The 22,731-nt window shown below is 49.6% G+C and overlaps 1 protein-coding gene across 1 annotated transcript in view; it reads right to left on the minus strand.

Moving 5' to 3' along the window:
* Alk (ALK receptor tyrosine kinase) overlaps positions 1-22,731 on the minus strand; it is a 647,158-nt gene that overhangs the window by 31,605 nt on the left and 592,822 nt on the right. Inside the window, exons 12-16 of the mRNA XM_026390638.2 lie at positions 16,437-16,599; positions 6,977-7,127; positions 3,239-3,370; positions 2,319-2,463; positions 745-927 (exon numbers count right to left, since the gene is read on the minus strand). Coding sequence (XP_026246423.2) covers positions 745-927; positions 2,319-2,463; positions 3,239-3,370; positions 6,977-7,127; positions 16,437-16,599 — 774 coding nt within the window. The remainder of the gene's footprint in view (positions 1-744; positions 928-2,318; positions 2,464-3,238; positions 3,371-6,976; positions 7,128-16,436; positions 16,600-22,731) is intronic.

Genomic DNA, 22,731 nt, shown 5'->3' on the forward strand with positions numbered 1-22,731 from the left:
CCCCCCGGGGCTCCTCCCACCCACCCTTGGCTTGGAAAAGAGCGTGTGGTGAACACGAGCATCTCATACAGAGCATGAAAGCAAACACAGACATGAACGGCACGGGGCAGGCATGCAGTGTGTCCTAATCTGGGGGGGGGGGCGGGGGGGGGGCAGCCAGCGTCTTCCAGCCTCAACTTCAGAAGGCTCTTTTGAAGGCAGCTGGGGTCAGTGGCTGCTTGCTGGAGTGTTGGGCGGGGGCTACCTGCAGTGGCCCTTAGGAGGAGCGCCATGGGCACGGGGAACAGTGCCCTTTTGGCCACTGTGGGCTGGGCAGGGGACAGAGTGAGGAGCCAGTGAATCCACAAAGGAGTCCCTTAAGGAGCTGGTTTGGCCAGGCCACTCAAAGGAAGGCATGGACCTGGGGGTCTGGCCTCCAAGGTTCTCAGGCCAGAGAGTCCTTGCAGTGGCTCGGAGAATAGTGGGGGAAGCCAAAGCTTCCTGTCTTTGGCTTTGGGAGAGGTGGAAGATCACCTGGGATCTTGATGCTGTTGCCAAGGAAGCCTGCAGGCAGGGTGCTAGCTCGAAAGCCAACACCCTGCCTCTGGCTGGCCCTGCTGGGCTGGGGGGGGGGGAGCGTGCAGTTACATCACAGGCCACACTGGGGAGGGCAGGGGGGAGGGAGGGCCGGGACAGGAAAGGGAGGGGAGGTGCCTAGGACTACGTGGGGGAGGGAGTGACACCTTGAACACGAATCATCTTTACCTATATATCCTCCGCCTCCTCCACCTGAGGAGCACCCCCCTCCACCCCCTCCGAAACCCCCTCTTGTCTCCCACCCCCACTTCTTCATGGCCTGGGGGCAGGCATGTCCTCCAGTGGCGCCCTCCAGCAAAGACTTTCCGGCCCAGAGCAAGGAAGTGTTATCTTTCCAGCCACCTCCACCACCTGCAGGGGCAGAGAGAGAAGGCCTCCTAAGGATGCTGCTGCTTTCAGGGGCACTCCGCCAGCTCCAGTTCCGGGGTGACTTCAGTGGGTCCTGAGGGCTCCAGATTCTACAGCTGGAAAACCAGGAGAGTGCCATTGGGCTAGGGAGACCAATGGCCACGGTTTATCCTTAGAGGATTTGCCTGGTTGCTTAGCTTCCTCTCAGGCCTCTCTGGCTCAGAAGCAGGGAGTGTGCTTAGGGATTGTGGAAGCGGGGACAGGCAGCCAGACAACTCTCTCCCAACCCGGAGGCACCACAGCTTCCTTTCATTAACTGCTTCTCACCCTGGTCTCAGTCAAGTGTCAGAGGCCTGCAGAGGTCACTCATTAAAGTTTCTTGCGGGAATCCTGGACTAGGCACCAGACAGCCCCAGGAGCTTTATTGTTTGCAGGCTGTGAAACTCTGGGCATGAGTTTCTTTCTGAGCCTCAGTTTCCTTACCTGTAACTTGGGGATAATAAGACCCACCCCATGGGGTTGATGCTAAGCTTAGTGGAGAGAGTGGGAGCGTGAAATGTACCACTGGCCACCAAGTGTCGGGATTGTTGGGGGTTTGACAGGCATGTGCGCAGGTGGCCTCATGCCAGGGCTCACTCTGCTTTAGCCATTCCAAAGCCAGGAGCAGAGAAGGCAGGGGGAGGGGGTAACACTCCCATGACAATGGTCCTGAGAGCTAACCCCTGGGGCTGCTTTAAGCAGCTGCAAAGGAAATTAACCTCCAGAGCTGAGGTTGGATGTGGCCCAGGTTGACCACAACAAATCTCTCCTGCTGGTCTTTGACAATCCAAGTCCCTAATTGTTCTTCCAGTGGCATTTCAATAGGAATCTACTCCCCAAGAGCCCAGTAGGTGAGGGTGGCAGGGCCTGGAGACTCATGCAGAAAGAACAGAATCAGCAAGGTGTGTGTCTGCTGGGCTGGAAGAGCCAACGCCTGCGAGGGTCCTGGGGAAGAACTCTAGGTTGCGGTTCTCCCTACCCAGAGGGGGCAGCAGAGGGCCGTGTAGGTGAGGGAGCTTCAGATACAGCTGACTGTGGCTAGAAAGAGGAGCCAGGGTTAGAAAATGAAGCTGATATCAGTCACAAGCTTGGCTCTGCAGGGGGTCAGCAGAGCTGAATGGAGGCCCTGGGGCGGGCTGTGGGGAAGGAAGGTTAGTGCTGGGAACTCCATGGCTGGCCAGAGTAGCAGTTACGGCCCTGGGTACTATCTGTCTTCCCTTGCTTGCTACTGTCACCAGTAGCCAGAGCTCCCAGCATCTCAGGGGCCGGTGACTACTGTGCCTCTAGGTGCCTAATGGCAGCCTGGTGAGCTGAAGCCTGTGGGAGATTTCTGGGGGTGGGCTTGGGGGCTTTACCTGCGGCTCCGGAATTGCCGTTCAGCCCTAGAACTGAGGAGTTATTCTCCAGTCTCTCTGGGTGGAATGTGTCTGTCTTGGCCCCGTAGGCCCTGCCGCCACCACCGGCTGCAATGATCAGGGGCACCGGCACTCCATCCTTCATCTGGCCAGGGGAGACATTCAGAGATTGAGAGACTGAGAGGGCGTCCACTCTGGAGATTCCGCGCTCTTGGTTAAGTGTTTAAACCTGGCTGTTTGCAGGGCATCAGGGGGACCTCTTGGTCTGAGATGGTTTGAGAGCCCCAACAGTTCTTGTATCAGTGGGGGATCTATCAGAGCAGCAAAATCAAGGGTACACATAAATGTGCATGCGTGTGTGCGCGTGTGAAGGTGCATAGTCGTATATAGTTACATTATATATATTGGAACTGGGAATGGATCTTGGAGGCCACTTATCCCAGTCCCTTTCCTGAAGCTTCTCAGACTAGCCTTGGACGTCTGGGTGCTGGTGATTAGAAGCAGGTCCCTCTTCTCTCCCCTTCCTCTCCACTCTTCGGCATCTCTGGCTCTGACCCCACGTTCAAGATCAAACCTCAGCCTCACCATCCCGTGGCAGAAGTTCCCAGAGTTTAGCTTCTGGCCTGGCTCTGATGGCGTCTGAAAGGTCTACCTTAGGACAGACAGCTGGCCCAAGAGAGCAGAGGACCTTCTTGGAGCCCTGAGGTGGGGCCGCAAAGCCCTGGTGAACCTGAGCTGATCAATGAGTAAGAGGAGAGCTGGGACAGACAGGGCCCATTTTCCTTTAGTCTCAGCTCCTCATCTTTCTAGGGGGATACAGTAAAGTACCTCAAGACTTTCTGGCCCAGTGCTGTCCCGAGGTGACAACCCCACGAGGCCCAGAAGTCACTGTCTTGGGAATCTGGCCAAGTGGGCCTTACCTTAAACACGTAGGTGGCTCCCCCCCCACCTCCTCCTCCTCCTGCCCACTCGTGCACGCTTCTGTTCACGCGGATTTCTTCTTCGATCACGTTGTTCTCCCCGATGCAGACTTTCTGGATCAACTGGTTTGTCTGTAGAAGCAAAAAGCATGTTAGGTTTGTGCCCAAATCAGGGTTCATCACTTTCCAGCGGATGAATCTCGGATGCTTAACGTCAGGATCTGAACCTTCTTAAATAGCTTACAGTTGGGTGGAGTAGAAAAAACACGTGCACACAAAAATTTCACTCTGGGCCACGTAGGGAAGGAGCACAAGCTTAGATACAAAATGCTATGAGGAGTGGGGAGAGCAAGGAGGAGGTTTGTTGTTTTTGGTGGTCAGGGTGGACTGCCTGCAGGAGGTGGCTTACAGTTGGGCCTGGAAGGATACAGGGAGGATTAGCACAGAGAACGGGGGAGTTCTGTCATTCCAGGAGGAGAAAGCAGCAGAAATCAAGTGGGAAACGGGGTGTTAAAGTATAGGACTTTCTTGCTTTTAGAGAAATCCATTTTAGGACAGAAAGATGGTCCTGGAGGACCTGTCAGGAAGAGGAGTGTGAAGCCCCTGTGTGGTGAGATAGGGCTCCGGGTACAAACTGGGTCATGGCAGGAGCCCTTGAATGCAATCAGCAGAGTTGGGTTTCCTCTTTTAGGCAATGGAGCCGCTAAAGGTTCTGGAGAAGGTGCAGTTCTGAAGCATCATGGGAAGAGTAAAGAAAAACAAAGCAAACGAATCCCCCAAACACAGTGGAAGGATGGACTCAGATTTCATTCCCCGCTCATCTTTGGGAAAGTCATTTCTCCACTTTGGACATCTCATTCCTTCCAGCTAATGTCCCATTTCTTGTCTCTAAAAATCCCTGGCACAGCCCTACATAGAGCTCTCGGTCTTACCTGTGGACCTTGCAGGAAGACATTCTGCACTCACCACCCTCCTTGGGTGGCTTGGTCCTCCATTGTGGGTCAGTAATGAAGGACAGGTTGGTGGGATAGTGTGAGTAAGGTGCCAGCAGAGTGTCTCACACGTTAGGGCCTGGATAGCTGGCTGCCGTTATTATTTTATTTGCATTGACTTCTGGACCCCACAGATTCCTGGTGGGGACTCAGAGGTCTAGGTGTCGCTGGGATTGTGCTGGAAATTTCTGTAGTGCCGACTCCTGGAATTCCTGCATAACCAGGGTATTGCCTCAAGAATAGCTGCACCTGCTTGTCGGCCACCAAAGCTCAGATGAATTCTCCAAGCATCAGCCTGACCTCGGAGGAAAATGACTTTTCTTTCACTTACTGGAGAAAATAAACCAATAAAACATCAAATTTCCATCAAGTGATGCTGTGTAACCAGCCAGTGGACATGGCAATTCATCTTGAGCCACTCCTTATGCTAAAGCATTCAGGGATGCCAGCAATGAGTACTAGAGAAATTTCCAGATAAACAGCCGAGATGCAATTTGTTTTATGGCATTTTGGATTTAATGATGGAAATAATTTGATATTTTTTAGAGTGGATTTAGTGTGGATGGAAGGCTCTGAATTGCTATTGTAGAGAACCAATCTCTCTCTGGTGCATACGTAACCCTGTTCAGGCTGGAGGGAGATTGCTGGAAGGGAGCATTCTAATGGTGGGCTGGGGCAGGCATGGGCTGCAGGCCGAAAATGGAAGCCATGTCCAGGGTAAGAGGGAGGAAGTGTGGGCTTCCAGCTAAATAGGATATTGAGTCCACACTGGGTTACTGACAGCTCTTGCTAGAGATTTGCTGGGCCATGTGGGTGGGCGCCTCACATCCCTGGACTGACATCTCTAGACATTATTTTTTTTGCTAGACAGAACTGGGGATGGAGATTAGTAACTGAAAATATGTTTTTTCCCTTTCCCAACAACTCAGGAGGCTTGGAGCAACCAGGGTACACCAATTACTTTCCCCTTATGCCCATGCTATGCCCCACCCAACCAGTAGAGGGGGCTCTCTGTGTCCTTGACTGAGAATTGCCTCCTCCTGCCCTGGGGACTCTCCCTGTGTATCAACTAAGATGGAGAGTAAGTAGGTTGATTAATAAAAATGATAAAGGGCAGCAACCCAGAGGAACAAGAGGATTACAATTGAATTAAAACAAAAAAGACACGTTCCTGAGAAAAGACATAACTGATTAGAATCCAATCAAGTAAAAGTTCCTTGCTGAAGTCAATGCAATCTTTCTGCTTAGATGAAAGAATTGCATTAGCACTCAATGAATTCCTGTGAAAATTACAGCAGCCTGTAATTTAATGACTTAATATATTATAGCAGGTTGGAAAGTCCTGATTATAGTTGCTAAATAAAAGTTGAAGCGGTGACCTTTCTCAGACAGAAGGTTGCTCCTCTTAGCTTACTTCTGTTCTTTGCCTTCACCTCATGAGGGATGGGGCAGGGAGGAAAGCTGAGCTCTACTCTTGCTTGCCATCTTCAGGAATCTCAGTCACAGCCTGGCTCTTCTGCATTTATTTTGTGAATTGACCTGCTGTGAATAGACCTGTTTCCCTACCTATTCTCCCAGGATACTCTCTAATATGTTCCTGGAGAAGGAGCTTCCCCGGGCACAGGAACCCTTCCCTGCCTGGGCACCTACCCCAAGAAAAGCTTACTTCATGCGAGGCTGGGGTCTGGCTCAATCCACCTTGCAGCATCCTGAGTTTCTGCTAAGACAGCCAGCATTGCCAGGGGCCTGTCCCCTGCCCCCAACACAGACAGGCAAGAGGTAACAACTAGGTTATCTAGGGGTTTCACGGCTGCGCTTAATTAATTGCCTCTGTCTCATCCTCCTGGCAATTTTAGGCCACTCTGGGCTTTCTCGGCTCCTGCTATTGGTGTTCTCCCTCTTGGACAGCTGGTCACCCTATCCCGAGAGGATCAGAGACACAATGTCAGCCTGTCTCTGGGACGACAGAGGCATGCCCAGGGATGAATTATAGCATGAATGGGAAAATGTCTATGGAAACTGAGGCAGGTAAAGGGCACAGGAAAAATAAGAGCTCTGAGCTCTGGGCCACTTTGTGAGTAACTTGGGACAAGTCCCTTTACCTCTGTGGCCTCCATTTTTCTTACCTATAAAATGTGGGAACTGGGCTGCATAGTATTTATTCTGGATCTTGGCTTATGTCTTAATTTTTTGTTTTAATCACACACATAATAAATAATATGTGAAAAATCCCCCTTTTTTTTTTGGTAACAATTCCAGTCATGATCCATCAAGCCCTCCCAATCTAGTCCTGTCCCCAGCAGTAGCCACTGTTAGCTGTATCTTTCAGAACTTCTTTTGTGCATTTATATGCATCTCTATGTGGCCACGACTCTGTGATATCGAGCTGAACAAGAAGTTTAAGCTGGTATTTTTCTATTTGTAATAGCATGATTAAGTATAACAGGGCCCTAGCCAGGAGGCTCAGGAAGTGACTCCAACTTATACTTCTGCAGAGAAGAATAATCAGTCCTTCAGTTTCAAAGGTCAATCATGAAGCCCGTGCTTCAGTCTTGGTCCCCGTGGGGAGGTAAAACTCCCATAGCCACACATCACCTACTTTCTTGAGCACCCACATGACACTGGGGGCGGAGGGGCATTTACAGGCAGAACCGGGGGCAAGTCCTGCAGCTTTTGGAAGTGAACTCCCAGGAGTGTGCTGGATGTTGGTGTCCTCCAAGAGGCCCCCCCTGCTCTGGGCACTTACACTGGGGCAGGCGTCCTCTCCCTGCTGCCCGACCAGGATGTACAGCATGTCGTCCTTCTCCAGGTTGAAGATGCCCAGCACAGACACGCCATGGGACCGCATCATGGTGTTCTTCCCGCCTTTCCCTCCGGCGGCTCCATAGCCTGAGATGCTGCAAGGGACAAAGCACAATGGCTCCTGCAACAGAAAGAAGACTGACCCCGCTTTCCTGCCAACCCAGTGGCTTCCAGGGGCATCGCTGCCATGGTCATGTCGGAGCATTCTTGCCCACATCAGCCTCGTGAGGCCAGTAGGGAGGGACTCTTCCTCCACTGTCAGGAGAGAAATGTAGAGCCAGGAAGGTAAGAAACTGGAAAGGTGTGAAGAGACAGAGGGAGAAGGAGGGGACACACACACACACACAGAATAAGGTCGGGGTGATGACTTCTCAAATACCTAAGCCTTCGCCATTTTGGATTTCCCAGTTCAAGATCAAAAGACTCATAAGACCTTGGATAAGTAACTTAATCTCTCTGTTCCTCATCTGTAGAATGGGGACAAGAAGAAAAGCTACCTCCTAAGCTACACATGTTATGAAGATAAAAGGAAGGCAGACAGGTTGTCTGAGAATTGTAGCTGCCACAGAATAGGCCCCCAGTGAGTACTTGTTATCAGCAGCATGAGTGGCTGGAATAGCAGCTGGCTTTGTGCAAAGTTTTACAGTCACCCCGCAGGGTCCTGAATGAAGGAGGTTCCACGGCGGAGGCGGAGGAGAACATGTTTATGAGCACAGACTGTTTACTTGCCCTGTCGGTAACTCCTTCTGGAGCAATCTGTGTGCAGACAACAAACAACCGATCATGATGCAAATAAAAACAGAGCATGGGGACATGGGATTGTGTCTGCTGCCTCTAAGACTGTTGAGATGAAGTCGAGCAAGGCTGGGGGACAAAGACTCGGTCTGTGAACCATGTCGGAAGAGCAGCAGGTCTGGAAGGCAGCTAGTGTCCCAGCTAACATATGCCAACAGATGGCTCCCCAGAGACCAGCTGCCAGGGAGAGGGAGAATTTGCATGATCCCATCCCTTCAGATCCAAGGTCCTTTATGAACGACGAGGAAGAGATACAAGGCAGTGTTGCCCAAGTGGGCACACAGCAGCTCCTCTACAGACAGTTCTAGGACATTCCCATGTTCTGGGCATGGGAAGGGCCTCCTAGGGACTCCTCTAAGGCAGGGTCCTCTGCTTTCCCACTGCAGAGCTGAGCCTAGAGACTGGAGACCTCAGCCATGTGGTCCTTCTTGATGGAATGCAAACAGAGAACCTCATGCCCAGTCCAGGGGCCTGGCAGGTGCTCAGAAACCAATCGGAGCTTATTGAATGTTGGGAACAGTATCAGGCTGTATGAATCGGAGACCTGAAAAACTGGGCTCCAGATCCTTGAAAAACTAACCAAGAAACTGGGGACACGGTCCTAGTTATGAGAAGAGAACGTTCACCATAGGGTGGCTATTGGAAAAGGCAAAGTGGAGGGCATTCTGGGGCTTCAAGGTCAGAGAGGACCATTAGGTCCTCTTCTACCACAAAAGAAGAATCTCATATTCTTTCCCAGACTCACACGACCGTCCAACATCAAGAAGAGACAATGGCACGAAAGCCTCACGATGTTGCAAGTCTCTTTGCAAAGTGTGGGTTGTCAGGTGATCAGGCCCAGGAGGGATCCGGAGGATGTGCCAGGTGCCAGGACCTCTGCTGGTTGTGGGGCTGGGGTGGGGTGGAGGGCTGAGGTTGGCTTCACGGTGGGGCTGACAGATGGCTCCCCATCTGTCAGACAAGTAGAAAGGGGTGGAGGGTAGGAGTCAGGTTTGTGTGACCGGAAGTGAAGAGTCAGGGAGCCTCTGGGATGTCTGGCTGCAGCAGGCAGCCGGAATGGGGAAGATGGGGTTGTAGGTTTGGAGAGGGAGCGCATCCTCCACCTCGTGGGGCAGCATGCATGCTGACATGTGTAGGTCATCTCAAGAGCCATTAGTAGGAGAGGGTATTACTCCCATTTGACAGATGAGGAGACTGAGGCTCAGAGGGATTAAGTGACTCATATGAGGTCACAGAGCTGGCCACTGGCAGACTCTGGTCTAGACCCACACATCTCCCTTCCTATAGAGGCCATCTCCTCTCCCATTTGCTCCTAGGAGGCTGATGTGGACGGATAAAGATGAAGGCCTGAGAAGACACCAGCTCATTCTAATTCCCTTCGACCCTCAAGTCCCTCTGACCCACTAGAGAGGGACAGAGCTGACAGGCTGAGGAAAAGGAAAGTTTTTGGTAGAAGGCGGAAACAGGGGTTGGCGGTGTGGCTTCCAGAGAATGTGCAGTCTCAGGACAGACATGGGACCTGGACTCCCTGCTCACTACTCCGGGGGCTGGGCCAGGCTGATAAGAGTCATTTCAATCTGGAGAGGTGCTTTGCTTGGAAGACTTCTACCTATGTCCTTGTCCTGCCCATTCCTACTTATGGCTGAGAGGTAAGCTTTACCCTGTTAATTCCTTTCTGTCTCATTTGCATATCCATTTGCATCAATCTGCATGTATTATGAATCATTCTGAACTCTTTCATATGTTTAAATTTAGTCGAATTATTATTATATTTTAGACTTGTTCTTGACTCCTTTTATTTTCTCCCACTAAATCTTTTCTGTTTCTCCTACCCCTTAACCAAATTGGAAAGGCAGCTCCCCGCTAGGACTTGACCTGGCTCTTGGCAGTGGGGTAGGCTGCAAAGAGCCCGGAGCTCTGAGTCACATGCTGGTTATAGTCCTCACTGTGGGGCTGTGTGACCTGCGGCAACTTGGTCAACCTCTCAGAACCTCAGCTTCCACTACCAAGGAAGGAAATAAGGTCACAACCCTGCCTCACGTATGGGGTAAATAGTTGATTGGAAAAGGGTGCAGATGATTCACGAGGGGGTCTCTGGGCTGGAGTCAGCTCCACGTATTCTAGAGCTGACAGTAGAACTTGGCAATCAGGTGTCAGTGCCCAGAGTTTACTTTGCTGGGTGGTAGCCTCAGCCCCAGGCTCCCACCCTGGACTAGGGACTGGCTTAACATCCTGGGAGTAGGCAGCTGACCGCCTGGACTAATTGCTGGTGTCCTGGGAAGGGGTGGCTCCCTCATCATCCCCTGAAGCCTGAAATTCCATTATGTAGAGCTTCCTTCCTTTGGAAGCTTTTATTGCTACTGTAGGACTGATCTTCTTGGGAGTGGGATGCACCACAGTTAAAAAAGGGTGACACTGCAGACAGACCCGGATCCAAATCCAAGCTCTGCTACTCGGACCAAGAGCAGGCGAGGCCATTGCAGCCCCTCCTTCCAGGTGCTCACCGGCACTGATGACCCTGAGAGCCAGAATCTCCTGAAATGTGCCTGAGATGCCTTGATTGTCTCTCCCTGGCTCAGGCCCTGCCAGGCTTACTCACTAGCTGTGTGACCTTGGCTAATTTATTTACCTTCTCTGAGCCCCAAGTTTCCCTGCCTACAAATGGGAGATAATAATTCCTTGAAAAATAGTTGTGAGAATCAAATGAGAGAATTCCTATAAAGACCTAATTCAGTGCCTAGAGGTCAACCAGAGAGTGACAAATGATAGCCACACTCCTGATAGTGAGCCTGTCCACTCCTCTCCTGGGGGTGGCTTCTGAGAGGCAGAAGGAGGTGAACCAACGAGAAGGGGGCAGGAGGTGGACCAGAGTGTGGCCAAGGAGATCTGGGTCAAGGCTGTACAGTTTCCCCTGGAACCCACCCTGTACACAGCCTGGGAAGCACAAGCCAGTCTTAGAATTTTTGAAGACCCCAAACCCTGATAATAACATCACACATACTCACGTCAGAATGACAACTGCAGCCCAAATCTCTGAAGTGCTCTCCTGGACCCTTGCAAACAATTTATTTTTGATGGTTGACAAATGACAAGAAATTAATATACCTGCCACTCAAGTGGGGAAAATGACTTGCAGTGATTCCAATTTACTGGAAATTACAAGATACTGCTCTCAAAGAGTTGACGCTGTAATTTTTTTGTCCCCCCCCCCTCATCTAAATCCATGTCCCCTGGTCAGAATGCATGTTTATTGGGTTTGCATTTTGTATTATTGACTGTGAGCTATTGTTACCTGATGTAATTGAGTTGTGAATCTTTTTTAAATAAAGAATTAGCAGCAAATCAAAGCAACTGCCTGCCGGATCTGGAAATGACAGCACAGCTGGTGTGCAGCGTGTTGGTGGCTTCTGTACCCACCTAGGAGAGGGAGGAGAGAGCCCCCACTCAGGGGAACACAGAGCACCCCATTTCTCTCCTGTACCCCCTTTGAGTGGACCAGGGTGTGGCCAAGAGAGACCTCAGGGCTCTGACTCCTGACTGTTGCTGGGGCCGGGTCCCTCCCTCCTCAGTCTCAATTTCCCCATCTGTGAAATCAGGACGCTAAGATCTGGCTGGCCTGTCCCCTAGAACTGCCGGGGGCCTGCCAGTGTGGCCAGGGACTGGGCGGCAGGGAATTTCTGATCCAATGTACAGTCATACTAGTTCCAAATGGGTCACTTGGGCCATCAGGTGACACCCCTGGGGGTTGGTGTTAGAGGGGCCTGTTGGGGAGGTGTGTGCTCCTCAGGGGTCACTGGGTCCTGTTCCTATTGCATCGATGAGCTGGGCACTTGGTCTGGTCTATTCTTCCCTCAGCACCTTCCTGACAGTGCAGAGCTGGAAAGGACCTCAGCGACCTCTAACTCCATCCTGCTGACAGCTCCTTGATCTTGGCCTGACCCCCTGCCCCTGCCCCTGCCCCTGCCTACTCTGGGCTCTTCATGGCGAGGGCTCCCTGTGCAAGGACTGAGGCAGCTCGTCATGCTTTGGGACATCGCTTCTACTACTGTCGAGAGCTTGATGGGCGTCGTGGGCTGCTACGGAACTTTCCCGCCCTGTGGTCTTTCCAGAGACCGTGAGACTCTGGAGGCTCAGTCATGTCCTCGAGTCCTGTGGTACCTACTCAGTGCCTGGCCCACAGTAAGAGCCCCGTGGTTCAGTGCTCAGCACACAGTAGGCATCCTGCAGCTCAGTGCCTGTGTGTGTGTGTGTGTGTGTCCATGGTTGTTTGTGCATTGGGTTGAATTATGGTTATCCAGCTGCACACGCTGGTCCCTGGAGCCAGGTAAGGAAATGAATGTCACTGATGGAGACCAGCAGGAACAGCTGTGGCCTGGGTCAGCTGGCTCCAGCTGGGCTCTGGGGCCTCTGTACGTTATGTGTGAAGAGTGACTGCCCCATGTGAGAACTGCCAACAGGAGCTGTGGGCCGTGTTTGACAAATGTTTTTATGTGTGCTCTGCGGAGGGGGCGGGGGCAGGGGTGCTGAAGTCTACAGAGGCAGGCAGGCAGGCAGGACGGGGGGCTGGAGGGTTGGGGGGATTCAGAAAGAGCCAGAGGCACCGGCGATCAGCTGAGTGACTGCCTCTCTGCGGGCACTCCATACTCTCTCTAAAATGCCCCTCTTGGTCATTAGAGTTGGGCTCTGTCATGGTCCATCTGCATTCTAAGGTGAAGCTTAGATGAGGTCCATCTCCATTCTAAGAGGCAGGCCTCTAAGGGAGGCCCGCCCCCCAGCACAGGCTCCCTAATCCACGCTCTCCGTGGGCACTGGTGGCCTCCCACCCTCTCCCTCGTGCACCACCCACCTCCTCAGGCACACTCTGGACATGGTCTCCTGCAGAACAACTTGGCTCAGAAGTCCCCCTTAACCAGGTGCCTGTCACATGTGCCCCACCCTTGCCTTCCCTTCTCCATCAAGCTCCTTAGAAGAGTGGCTGATATTCTCCTTGCTCCCTGCAGCCCTCAAGCCAGAAATGTGGGTGCTGTCCTGAGTGTTGCCCACACCCATCCATTCAGTTCTCAAATCCCAGTCACCCCACCTCCCAAAGTCCTCCCAGCCCTGCCCTCTCCTCTCCATCCTGGTTTCCCTTCCCTGCTGTGGTTCCTTTCTCTCTTGCCTGGATGACAGCTACTGCCTGGAACCTGCTCTGTTGGCCTGGGGCTCCTTTCTGTTCCTCCCACCTCCTGCAATCAAAGGGAGCTAAAGGCATCTGGGAAGCAAGGCTCCAGTGGCCTGGCTCCAGCCTGGCCCACTCCCTGCAGGACCACAGCAGGCACCTGCCACCCTGCTCCTTCCGCCCCCCTGCCTCCTTGGAGACCACTCTTACTGCCGTCAGAGGGGACTCTGGCTTCTGTCTCCTTGAGGAAATTCTTCACCTACTAAGACTGGGAGAAATGTCCCCCCGGCCGCTGACAGGGTACCTTGAGTCAACATCCATTTTCATTCTTCTCCATCACATGGAAATGCTTGTTCCCAAGTCCACTGTCCCCAGGGCTGCCGCTCCTCTGGGGCTGGGGCTGGGGCTGGGGCTGGGGCTGGCTCTCACTCACTTTGGTAAACCTGGGGTCAGGCACAAGCCCCAGACAGGTAATTATTGTGGTTCACTGAGATTTGCACGGCAGGAGGGGAACAAGTACTGACACCAGGGCAGGGGGCTTGCATGGAATATGACCCCCTCACCCCTTGCTGTTTTGACAGAGGCACAGGCAAATCCAGGGCAGAGAAAGCAGGTGGCGGGGCGGAAGAGGAGGAGCCCCAACTCTACTCTTCCCAGCCCCTCCTTCAGCTCCCGCTTTCTGGGCCTCCTCCTTTGTGGTGGGCAAATGAGTAAGAAGGTGGGAGAGGGGTCCACGTAAAGAGTAGAGGGTGCTTTCCCCCACATACATCCAGAGGAAGCCCAGGCAATGGAGGCCCCACCCTGGCCTGTGGTGTTTGGTAAGTGTTAGCCCCCTTCCCCTCACCTCCACGCCCAGTGGAGACATCACAGGACCACTTGAATGGGTGGTAACTGTAGGCAGGTTGGGTGTGTCTGGAGGAAACAGGTCATGGCCATGTGTCTTTGAGGTTTATATTTTATCCCTGGCGAGCAGAACTCTCTCTGCTCCTGGAGGGGCATGAACCGAGCATATTTCTTTGGCCAGGCCCTTCTTCTGCCTCACGTTAGGCCCAGAGCGAGGCCCTGAGCCGACCACGGACCGAACCTCTGAAACAGTGAGCCAAAGTAAACTTTCCCTCCCCTAAGTTGTGCTTGTTATGTCTTCTGGTCACAAAAGCTGACTAAAAACACCTGTTTCAATCGAAGAACAGCTCCTTGTATATGTTATCAATTACGCAAACACCCGTCAATGCTAGGGACTGCGAGAGAGTCTCAACATTTCAAAGGGAGGGTAGAAACGGTTCTCCAGTGTTAGCTGGGGTTACATCAATGCAGCATGGCAATTCTGTGGCACTTCATGCGGATCAGAAACCTGACTAGGCTTAAGAAGGCTGTGATTAATAATACATGGGAAAGTGAGTTAATTATTATTTAATAAGTTTAGTTCCTCTGGCAGGCCAAATCTTTCAAAACCCAGAGCCCATCTGAAGAAGTCAGACTAAAGTCATCAGAAACAGGAAAGTCAGGAGCTAATGCTGACGGAATGGGTCTGTCCCTGGAAATGCCTCTGCAGCTGCCTGCTGCTGTTCTTGCTGAGTTCTCTGTCCATAGGGGAGGTGCTCCTCCTGCTCGGAGGCTTTGTGCTGGGTGCATCATCGTCATAAGCAGCTGGGTCGGGGCCAGTGCTCTGCTGCTGCATACTAATGGGCAGAGGAGCCTCTTCTAAATATGGAAGTGGGCCCCATGTCTAGGGGGACTGAAGCCCAAGAGGACCCCAGGTCAGGTATCTCCTGACTGTGAACTTCTGTGGGAGAAGCATCAGGGAAGTCTTTATATTTTGTCCCTGGCTGATTTCCATCTGGCTCTGGAAATGCCCTGGGCTGGGAGGGGACGATGGGGCTCCGCCTACTTTACTGCTCCCTTCAGGTGGCTTGGCTTCTCTTTCTAGGCTCTCATTTCCAGAGGCTTCCTGGAGGTGGGCTGTAGACGGTTCCTATGTCTAATCTCCTTTCCTGTCCCTCCGAGCCTCTGTGTGCCTCCCAGAGTCCAGATGTGGGTGTCAGTGCAAGGAGCACAGACTCTAAGGCGGAGGCCCTGGGTTTCAATGCCAGATCTGTCACTGTGTAGTCTTCGATCTGGAGCTGAGCTTCCCTGACTCCAGTTTTCTCATAGGAAATCTTGAGGGTATCAGCAGTAACCATGCCACTCACCTCCCTGCTCAAAGCAGGAGAAATACCAGGTGGATTCTCAACGAGCTTTCATCACCTCTCCCCAGGAATCCTTTCCTCCCTGCTCTGGGACACAGGGAGGTTCTGCTGGGCAGCAAGGGGAGGTCTGGCTTTGCTTGGTGTACTTACTGGGTCTTTGGGACATTTATTGAGGGTGGATGGGACCTGAAACAGCTAACCTGATTGCAGTCAAACCTTGTTATTATGTTCCTGCCCAGAATGTCACTTAAAAAGCACTTAGGGCCCTCCCCAGAATACACTTGCCAAGGAATCAGGATATCACAAAACACCCTTAAATTGGAGAGAGAAAACAGAGAAACCTGAGAAGCCCCTGTCCTGGAACATAGGGAGGGGAAGGAGAGCACCACCAGGCGCCAACACTTACAGTGAGGATGCTTCCCGGCTAGCCCAGCGGTGTAGGGCTGGGTGGAGGAGGCTGCAGTGAGGCCACACCTTAGATGTCTGAGGTTGGAGGCTGATTCTAGATGAGGTGCCTGGAGGGATACTGTTGGCTCTCTGAGTCTGTCTCCTTAATTGTAAAATGAGGGCTGTTGTGTGGGCCCTGCTGATGTCTAGAGCCTGGAAAAGGACTACACAGGCTTGACTAAGTCCCGGGTCTGAAGAACTCAGAGACTCTCAAAGGCGGCATCGGTACCACCTGGCAACTAGGTGGAAATTCCGATTCCCCAAACCCACCCAGACACGCGGAGTCAGCCCTCCAATCTCACCACAAGCTTTGCTTAGTGCCGTGGCCTCAAGGTAGCACAGGGGAGTCAGGCCTCCTCCTGCCTGGCTTTGCCCTGGTGGAAAACTGTGGAGTTGGGATTGGGGTGAGGATGAGCATCAGAGAACGGCTTGCTTTACATGCAAACAGTGAAGGTCCAAGAGAGGGTAAGGACAAACACAAGAGCATCAGCTTTTGTGTGCATAGTATTTTTGTTTTCCAAATAGTTTTACACACCTTGTCTCATCTGAAGAACATCAAGTAGTATTCAAAGGACAGTCCATCGTAATTATAATTATTAGTGATATTTATGTAGCTAGCTAATGCATGCCTATCATCGCCACAACAGTGTGTGAGCCAGATTTGGTCTCCAGGCCTTACACCTTACTGCAGGCCGCCATCTGTGGCCCTTGAGCCTTGGCATGCTCAAGCACCCCAGGGACATGCATTCACAGGCAGGACTCCAATCCTCTTCAGGGAAATGGGTCTGCCCCTCGGCCTCCCCCTCTCCCGTACATACCTGTAGGTGTCAGTGGCTGGCACTTTCCAGATCTGGATGCCCTTCAGGGGCCCTTCACTCCCTACCACCACACTCTGGTTGGAGTTCTGGTAGGCATTGTTGCACTGGGCCTGTGTGGGGCCATGGGGTCCGCTGGCCCCGCATGTGGTGAACAGCCAGTGAACTGTGGCACAAAAGGAGAGACAGTCACTCACTTGGCCTGGCCTGGCTTTCTCCAGAGGCCTCTCTGGGCTGTCTCCAAGTTGTCAGCTCTAAAGGTTCAAACATGCATTCCAAGATGGTATCATGGTTGGGTCAAGAAATACTGCCATTCAAACTGGAAATTTCTCTTGAGCTTACTAGGTGCCAGGGGAAAAAAGCCATAGAAAGATCCAGGTAATACTGTGCTATGGGCCATCAGAGGAGGGAGTAAAGTGTCCTTTTATGGGACACAGACATGGACCTGACCTAGAATTCTCCTGGTCTCTCATAGAGTCCAGCACAGAGATGGGCAAACTAAAGGTGCTCCATCTGGTCTACTATGACTGTTGCTAACCTGCTTCCAAAGGCTTGGCATGTGCATATAGGAAACTTGTAGCTTTGAGAAGACAGAAAATAGAAATTAGACATAGTACTAGCCCCATGACCCCACCATTGGCCCAGGCACCCAGGACAGGTGGGAGCAGGAAGTCTCCCACTCCTGGCTATGGCTCTGTCTGTCAGACACTTGGTCACAGACCCTGAACATCAGGCCTCAACTTCCTTATTAAAACCAAGTTGGACTTAGAAATGCAATGAGAGTAACTTTCAGGTTCTGTATGCAAAAGAGAGTATTAAAAAAAAAAAAGAAAGAAAAAATGGGTCAAATTTGTCAAATTTTGCCTTTTTTTTCTCCTAAGCCCACTTCTTAGTGAGCTCTGTCCTTGCCTAATATCCTTGGGTGGCTTTCTGGGGACATTGCAGGAACACTCAGCACAAACCCTCCCCCGTCACCTCATTACCAACCACTGAGCTATTTCCTTTCAAACTTTCTATCTTTGAGCCAGGCCAGACCTTGGGGAGTTTTTGGATTTCTTTTTGGCCACAATTCTAGCATAGTTTTCTTTCTTTCTTTCTTTTTTTTTTTTTTAACAACTTAGAAAAACTTTAAAAAATGTATTCTTGATAAATTATTTTTACTTAAAAGAAAAAAATCTCATTATCAGATTGTCAAGATTATTTTTCTTTAAAGAGAGATTAGGTCAAACTGTACCCCCAGGAAATGATGGAAGACTTAGTTTAAGTATACATAGCTTTGTTCACTAAAACATTAAAGTGAAAAAAAATTGAAGACTTTGAACTAATTTAGTGATGAACATAAAAGAGATTAATTGGGGTTGCCAATTATAAACAAACAGAGATTATGCTGGGCAGGATTGATAATTTGAAAACTGGGCCAGTTGTGGTGGGCTTTTGTGAGAGGGCCCTGGCCCCAAGGTCAAAAGCACGAAGTTCCACTGGGGCTCCAATACATTCAGCTATCCAACACAGCACTCATGCTTCAATTTTATCAAATGAATGGTCTGTTTGTCTTCTGAAAGTCATTTCAAGGACTGGGAGGTAGTGAGTCCATTTACCTTTGGTATGTAGGGCTAATGGTTAACTTTCTATTTGTGTTATAAAGGGGGCAGTCTTATTAATTCAAAGGTCTAACTCTTTACAAAATGTATTTTAGCAGAACATTTTTGGCCAGTTGCCTTTTTACCTTCACCAGAGCCTAAATTCCACCTGCAGGCTGTGCTATTGGTGTGAAGTGGATGGACCACGGCTTGGGAATCAGCAAGAGCACCTGGGTTTGGGGACAGTCTCATCAACTGCTGTTTATGAGACCTTGATCTAGTTTCTTTATCTGGGGCTGGATTGGCATGTTAAAAGAAGCAGAGGGATAGGAAAGCCATCGTGAAGTCCCAAACTCTAAAACTCTGACTTGTATCAATAGCACCTATCTGTATCCTGAAACCGGAAATGGGGTCAGAGGGAGGTTCTGTGAATATGGATCCCATGCCAGCAGCACCTGGGGATTTCAACTCAGTGGGGCTGGGAGAAAAAGAAAAGTTCTGAAAGTGAGTTGATAAATCTACCTTTCCCATTATCTCCAAACTGAAGCCTATTCTGCAGACCCATCTACACCTATGGCAAATGGCCTGGTTCTGGAGTAGCCTCATCTACCTGAGGACAGAAGCATGGTGATTTATTTGATGAATTCAATCCTGGAAATAAAAGAGTTTGTGTGTGCGTGTGTGTGTGTGTATTTAAAAATTTTTTTTTATTTCTCAAGAGTTTGCTGGGGGAGAGAGCCTTCAGTGGGACCCACTTTTAGCTTCAGTCTAGCTTAACTAACATTGTTTAGAAGGTTTCGAGACATTCCTAGGAATACTAGGCTTCTGTATCTTGGCCAGGTAGGACATCTGGTGAGACAGGAAGAGGGGCATGGGCTCCAGATTCAGCTGTGCCAATTTTTCTCATCCTGGATTTTGCCCCCGATCCGCTGTGAGACCTGGGTTAGATTATATTACCTCTCTGAGACTCAATTTTCTAACCTGAATAAATGGAGATTAGCTTAGGCTTTCTGTGAAAGTGAAAAGATGACCTAGGCAAAGGGTCATTCAGCATTAGAGAGGCCTCATGAATATAGTTTAAACAGTGTGTCACTTCATGTTCACTGTGGGAAGCAGACACTCAATCTCAAGATTTATGCCTCCGTCCCATAAAGGAGGGACTCTAGGGCTATTTCTCAATAAAGGGACTAGTATTTTCCCAGTTCAATGGATGTATAGTAGTCTCAGGTGGTTTCTCTACACAAAATTTTGTTTTTATTTTCAGTGATTTCTGATGGAAAGGCCCAGAGAGGAAAGTCTTTCTAAAGTGGATTTCATGGGAACAGAGGATTTGCCATCCCGGTCAGGCTCATGATTCATCCAGCCAGAAATCTGCTGCTCCCAGTAGCCTTTGAGGCATGGAGGTGCTCCCTGCTCTCTTGGATGGCTCTGACCCACATAAATCTGCCTGATTTTGTTTGGAATCAATTTATGTTTCCCACCAGCACCACTTCTTCAGAGTACGGAGTTTGAGTTTATAACTCCTTCTGCAAGGGCTATCCTGCTTCTCGTGTCTTGTTCAAGCTTCTTCCCTTTGGCTCCCTTCATTCATTTTGTCTGAAATCTCACAGAATGTCACAGAAAAAAAAATCACCAAATCAGCGGTTCCCAAACCATTTAAGAACCTTCAAAATACAGATACCTGGAAATCCAGATTCAGTAGTTCTGGGTGGGGATGGGAAGGCAAGAGCTGTTTTATGTAAAAACCTTTCCAAGAGAACCTGATAGTCAATCAGTTTTATAGACTAGTCCCATCTACCTCTTTGTCCAGATGAAGAAAGAACATTCTGGATAGAGCAAGTGGTTTTTCTGAGCCTGTCAGCATTGAAGAAGGGGCCCAAATTGAGAGTTACTCCTTCTCCTTTCTGCCTTGAAGACTTCCACCTTTTTCAGATTATCCTTACATGAGTCCCTGATCTCCCGGTCTTTCTTAGGAACTTCCTTAATGCTAGAAATCTGGTTTTTTTTTTTTTTTTTTTTTTTTTTTTTTTTGAGATGGGTCTACTAGAACAGTGGGTACCTGTGAGGATAATTGCTATTCTGCTTGATTTCTAGAGTCCCTGTGAAGGTGCTTGCTTGGAATAGACTTTAAAATTTTCCAGATCCTTGCCCAAGGGTGGGACTGTGGCTCTGAGCCTGGTGGCATCATGGACCTAGTAAAGTTCCACAGGAAACAATCTGGAAGAGGGGGTGGTGGAAGCAGGAAGGATCTAGCAGTTCTGGCAGGTACAAGATCAGCTCTAGGCTAAGGTAGGTTAGAACCATGAGAGGGTAGGCAGGAGCTAGGTGAATATTCAGCATTGTCACAAGAGTAGAAGGCACTGGACACAACCTGTGGACTGAAGCAGGCAGGTGAGAGGCAGGAGAGTTATCAAATATCTTGGGGTACAGGAGAGACCAAGGTGAGCTTTGATCTGCAGGTGGAAGCTGCTTTTTTTTCCTGAATTGTCTTGTCTTTCCTTCTGGGTGTGTGTGGGGTCCTGGACCTTAGATACCTAAGAGGTAAATCCACCCACGAAGGGGGCAAAACCTCTCAATATTTACTGCCCTGGCAATGTAAGTCAGGCACTGTGCTTTTATACATGTATTAAATGCCTTTAAACGTTCTGACACTTTGTATAGCTGAAGGCAAAGTTATAGTATTCCCTTTAATTCAAGTTCAGAGCAGCTGAGTGCTTGTTCTGTAGCTTATGCAGTGAGTGGATAATTGGTTAAGGCAGGGATTAAATGCAGATCTTTTGTCAAGCCAAGTTCAAGGATAAAAATAGTGCTAGGATTATGGGGAAGTCCCCATGAACTTTTCTAAATGATATGTTTCTTCCTTTTCAATCCCTGAGCTGGGGGCTCATTTCAAGCCAGGACAGACTATACCAAGGTTGCTCGGGCACAGACAGTAGGCAAGTCACCATGAAGGGTCTGGTCAGGGTACTGTGGTGGATGGACCCTCAATCCTAGAGAGTCCCACAGTGGCCCCAGTAGTAGTTTAGCTTAGTGGAGTGTGGGATTTACTAGGTCAAGAGAACCAGCCCAGGAAAAGAGATGGAAAGGGTCAATTCTCAAAGAGGCCACTGGGAGCCAGGTGGTATCAAAAGGGAAATCCAGTGACTGGAATGTTCAAAGGTCAGGAAGCAGAGAGATATAAGAAAGAGGAACTGTACCACAAGCAACACGGTGAAACTCTGGTTTTAGGGAGATTAAAGTCCCGATGAGACCAGCAGTGAGGCAGGCTTGATGCTGAGCCGTCAATCTAAGGTTACAAGGGTCTCCATATTTCCCCTGCAGAGGGTTCTCATTGGCCCCTGAAGCTCTGTGGAGCCACACAAGAATCAAACAGCCCTCAGAGAGGAGTCCGGATTGGGGGCAGGGAAGGGAGAAATCCTGCCCCTTCCTTTTTCTCTTACTTAAACAAATGAATCCCTATTTTATTAAAAGTCATTTATGAAAAAAAAAAAGGAATGGCTTTATTTTGTTCTACAAAGCACCACACACTGCAAGTGTAGTTTAGTGCTCATTCACACCTAAATTGTATAAAAGAACCCACACACATGAAAATACTGATTGGTTATAGACAGCTGAGTAAAGAAAAAATCCATTAAGCACTGGGTTTCATTTTAAGTATATTGCAGAGCCCTTCAAGAAGAAACAAATCAATTAGTAATATACAGCACAATGTTAAAAAAAAAACCGGGCTAGAAAGCGATTGTACTGGTTTTTATTACTGTTGCTAAGCCATCTCATCTACTCAATTCAATGCAAAGAAATAAAGCATGGTACAAAGGAAAATAAGTTTTCAACTATCACTATTAATCACCACAATAAGGATCTGCCTCGTGTTGAAGGCCTGTAAGTGTTGTACCAAACAAAAGCACTCAGTGTTTCATGTGGATAATTTGCACCATTTTGATTCTGATCCATGGAATTAAATTTTGTCTATAACCAACGACTGAGCTAAACTTCTTGAAAGTTATGACATACTGAACCATTTTGATTGGTACCCCAAACCTTACTGAACAAGAATCAGATCAAAATCCAAGTAGATATAATCAGTCACCCATCCATAATTGTATATGACACCATTTGGCATAGATTGTATTATGGTTTGGATATGAGGTGTGCCCCCTCCCCAAAAACAAATCCCTCCCCCATGTTAGGCAATATAGCAACCTTCAGAAGTGAAATGATTAAATTATGTGACCTATAACCTAACCAATGGATTCATCTATTTAATGGATTAATAATTTGAATGGATCACTGATGGTAACTGTGGAGCATGGTTGGAGGAACTGGGGGTGCCCTTGGGAATTACATATTGTCCCTAGTCCTTCTTCTCTCTCTGTTTCTGGTTGAGCAGAGAGAGAGAGTTGAGCAGCTTTTCTCTGCCATACCCTTCTGCCATGATGTTCTGCCTCACCTCAGGCTAGAGAATGGAGGCAGCCAACTGTAGACTGAGACTTCTAAGTCACCTTGCCTGTGACTTCATAACACCTTCAATGGCCTCTCCAATCTCAGCTCCTTCCTTTCTCTTGAAAGGAATTGTCTCATGTTCTTGTCAGGTCTTTTGGTCACAGCAACAAAAAACTGACTAACACAAATTGGAAAAGTGACCTTTTTTTATTCATGGTAATATTTAATTGTTCTCTTATTAGATATGGAATTAGTTCTCCATCATCTTCTAAAAT

This window comes from Urocitellus parryii, chromosome 12 (genome assembly GCF_045843805.1).
Source record: "Urocitellus parryii isolate mUroPar1 chromosome 12, mUroPar1.hap1, whole genome shotgun sequence".
In the NCBI taxonomy this organism is placed as follows: Eukaryota; Metazoa; Chordata; class Mammalia; order Rodentia; family Sciuridae; genus Urocitellus; species Urocitellus parryii.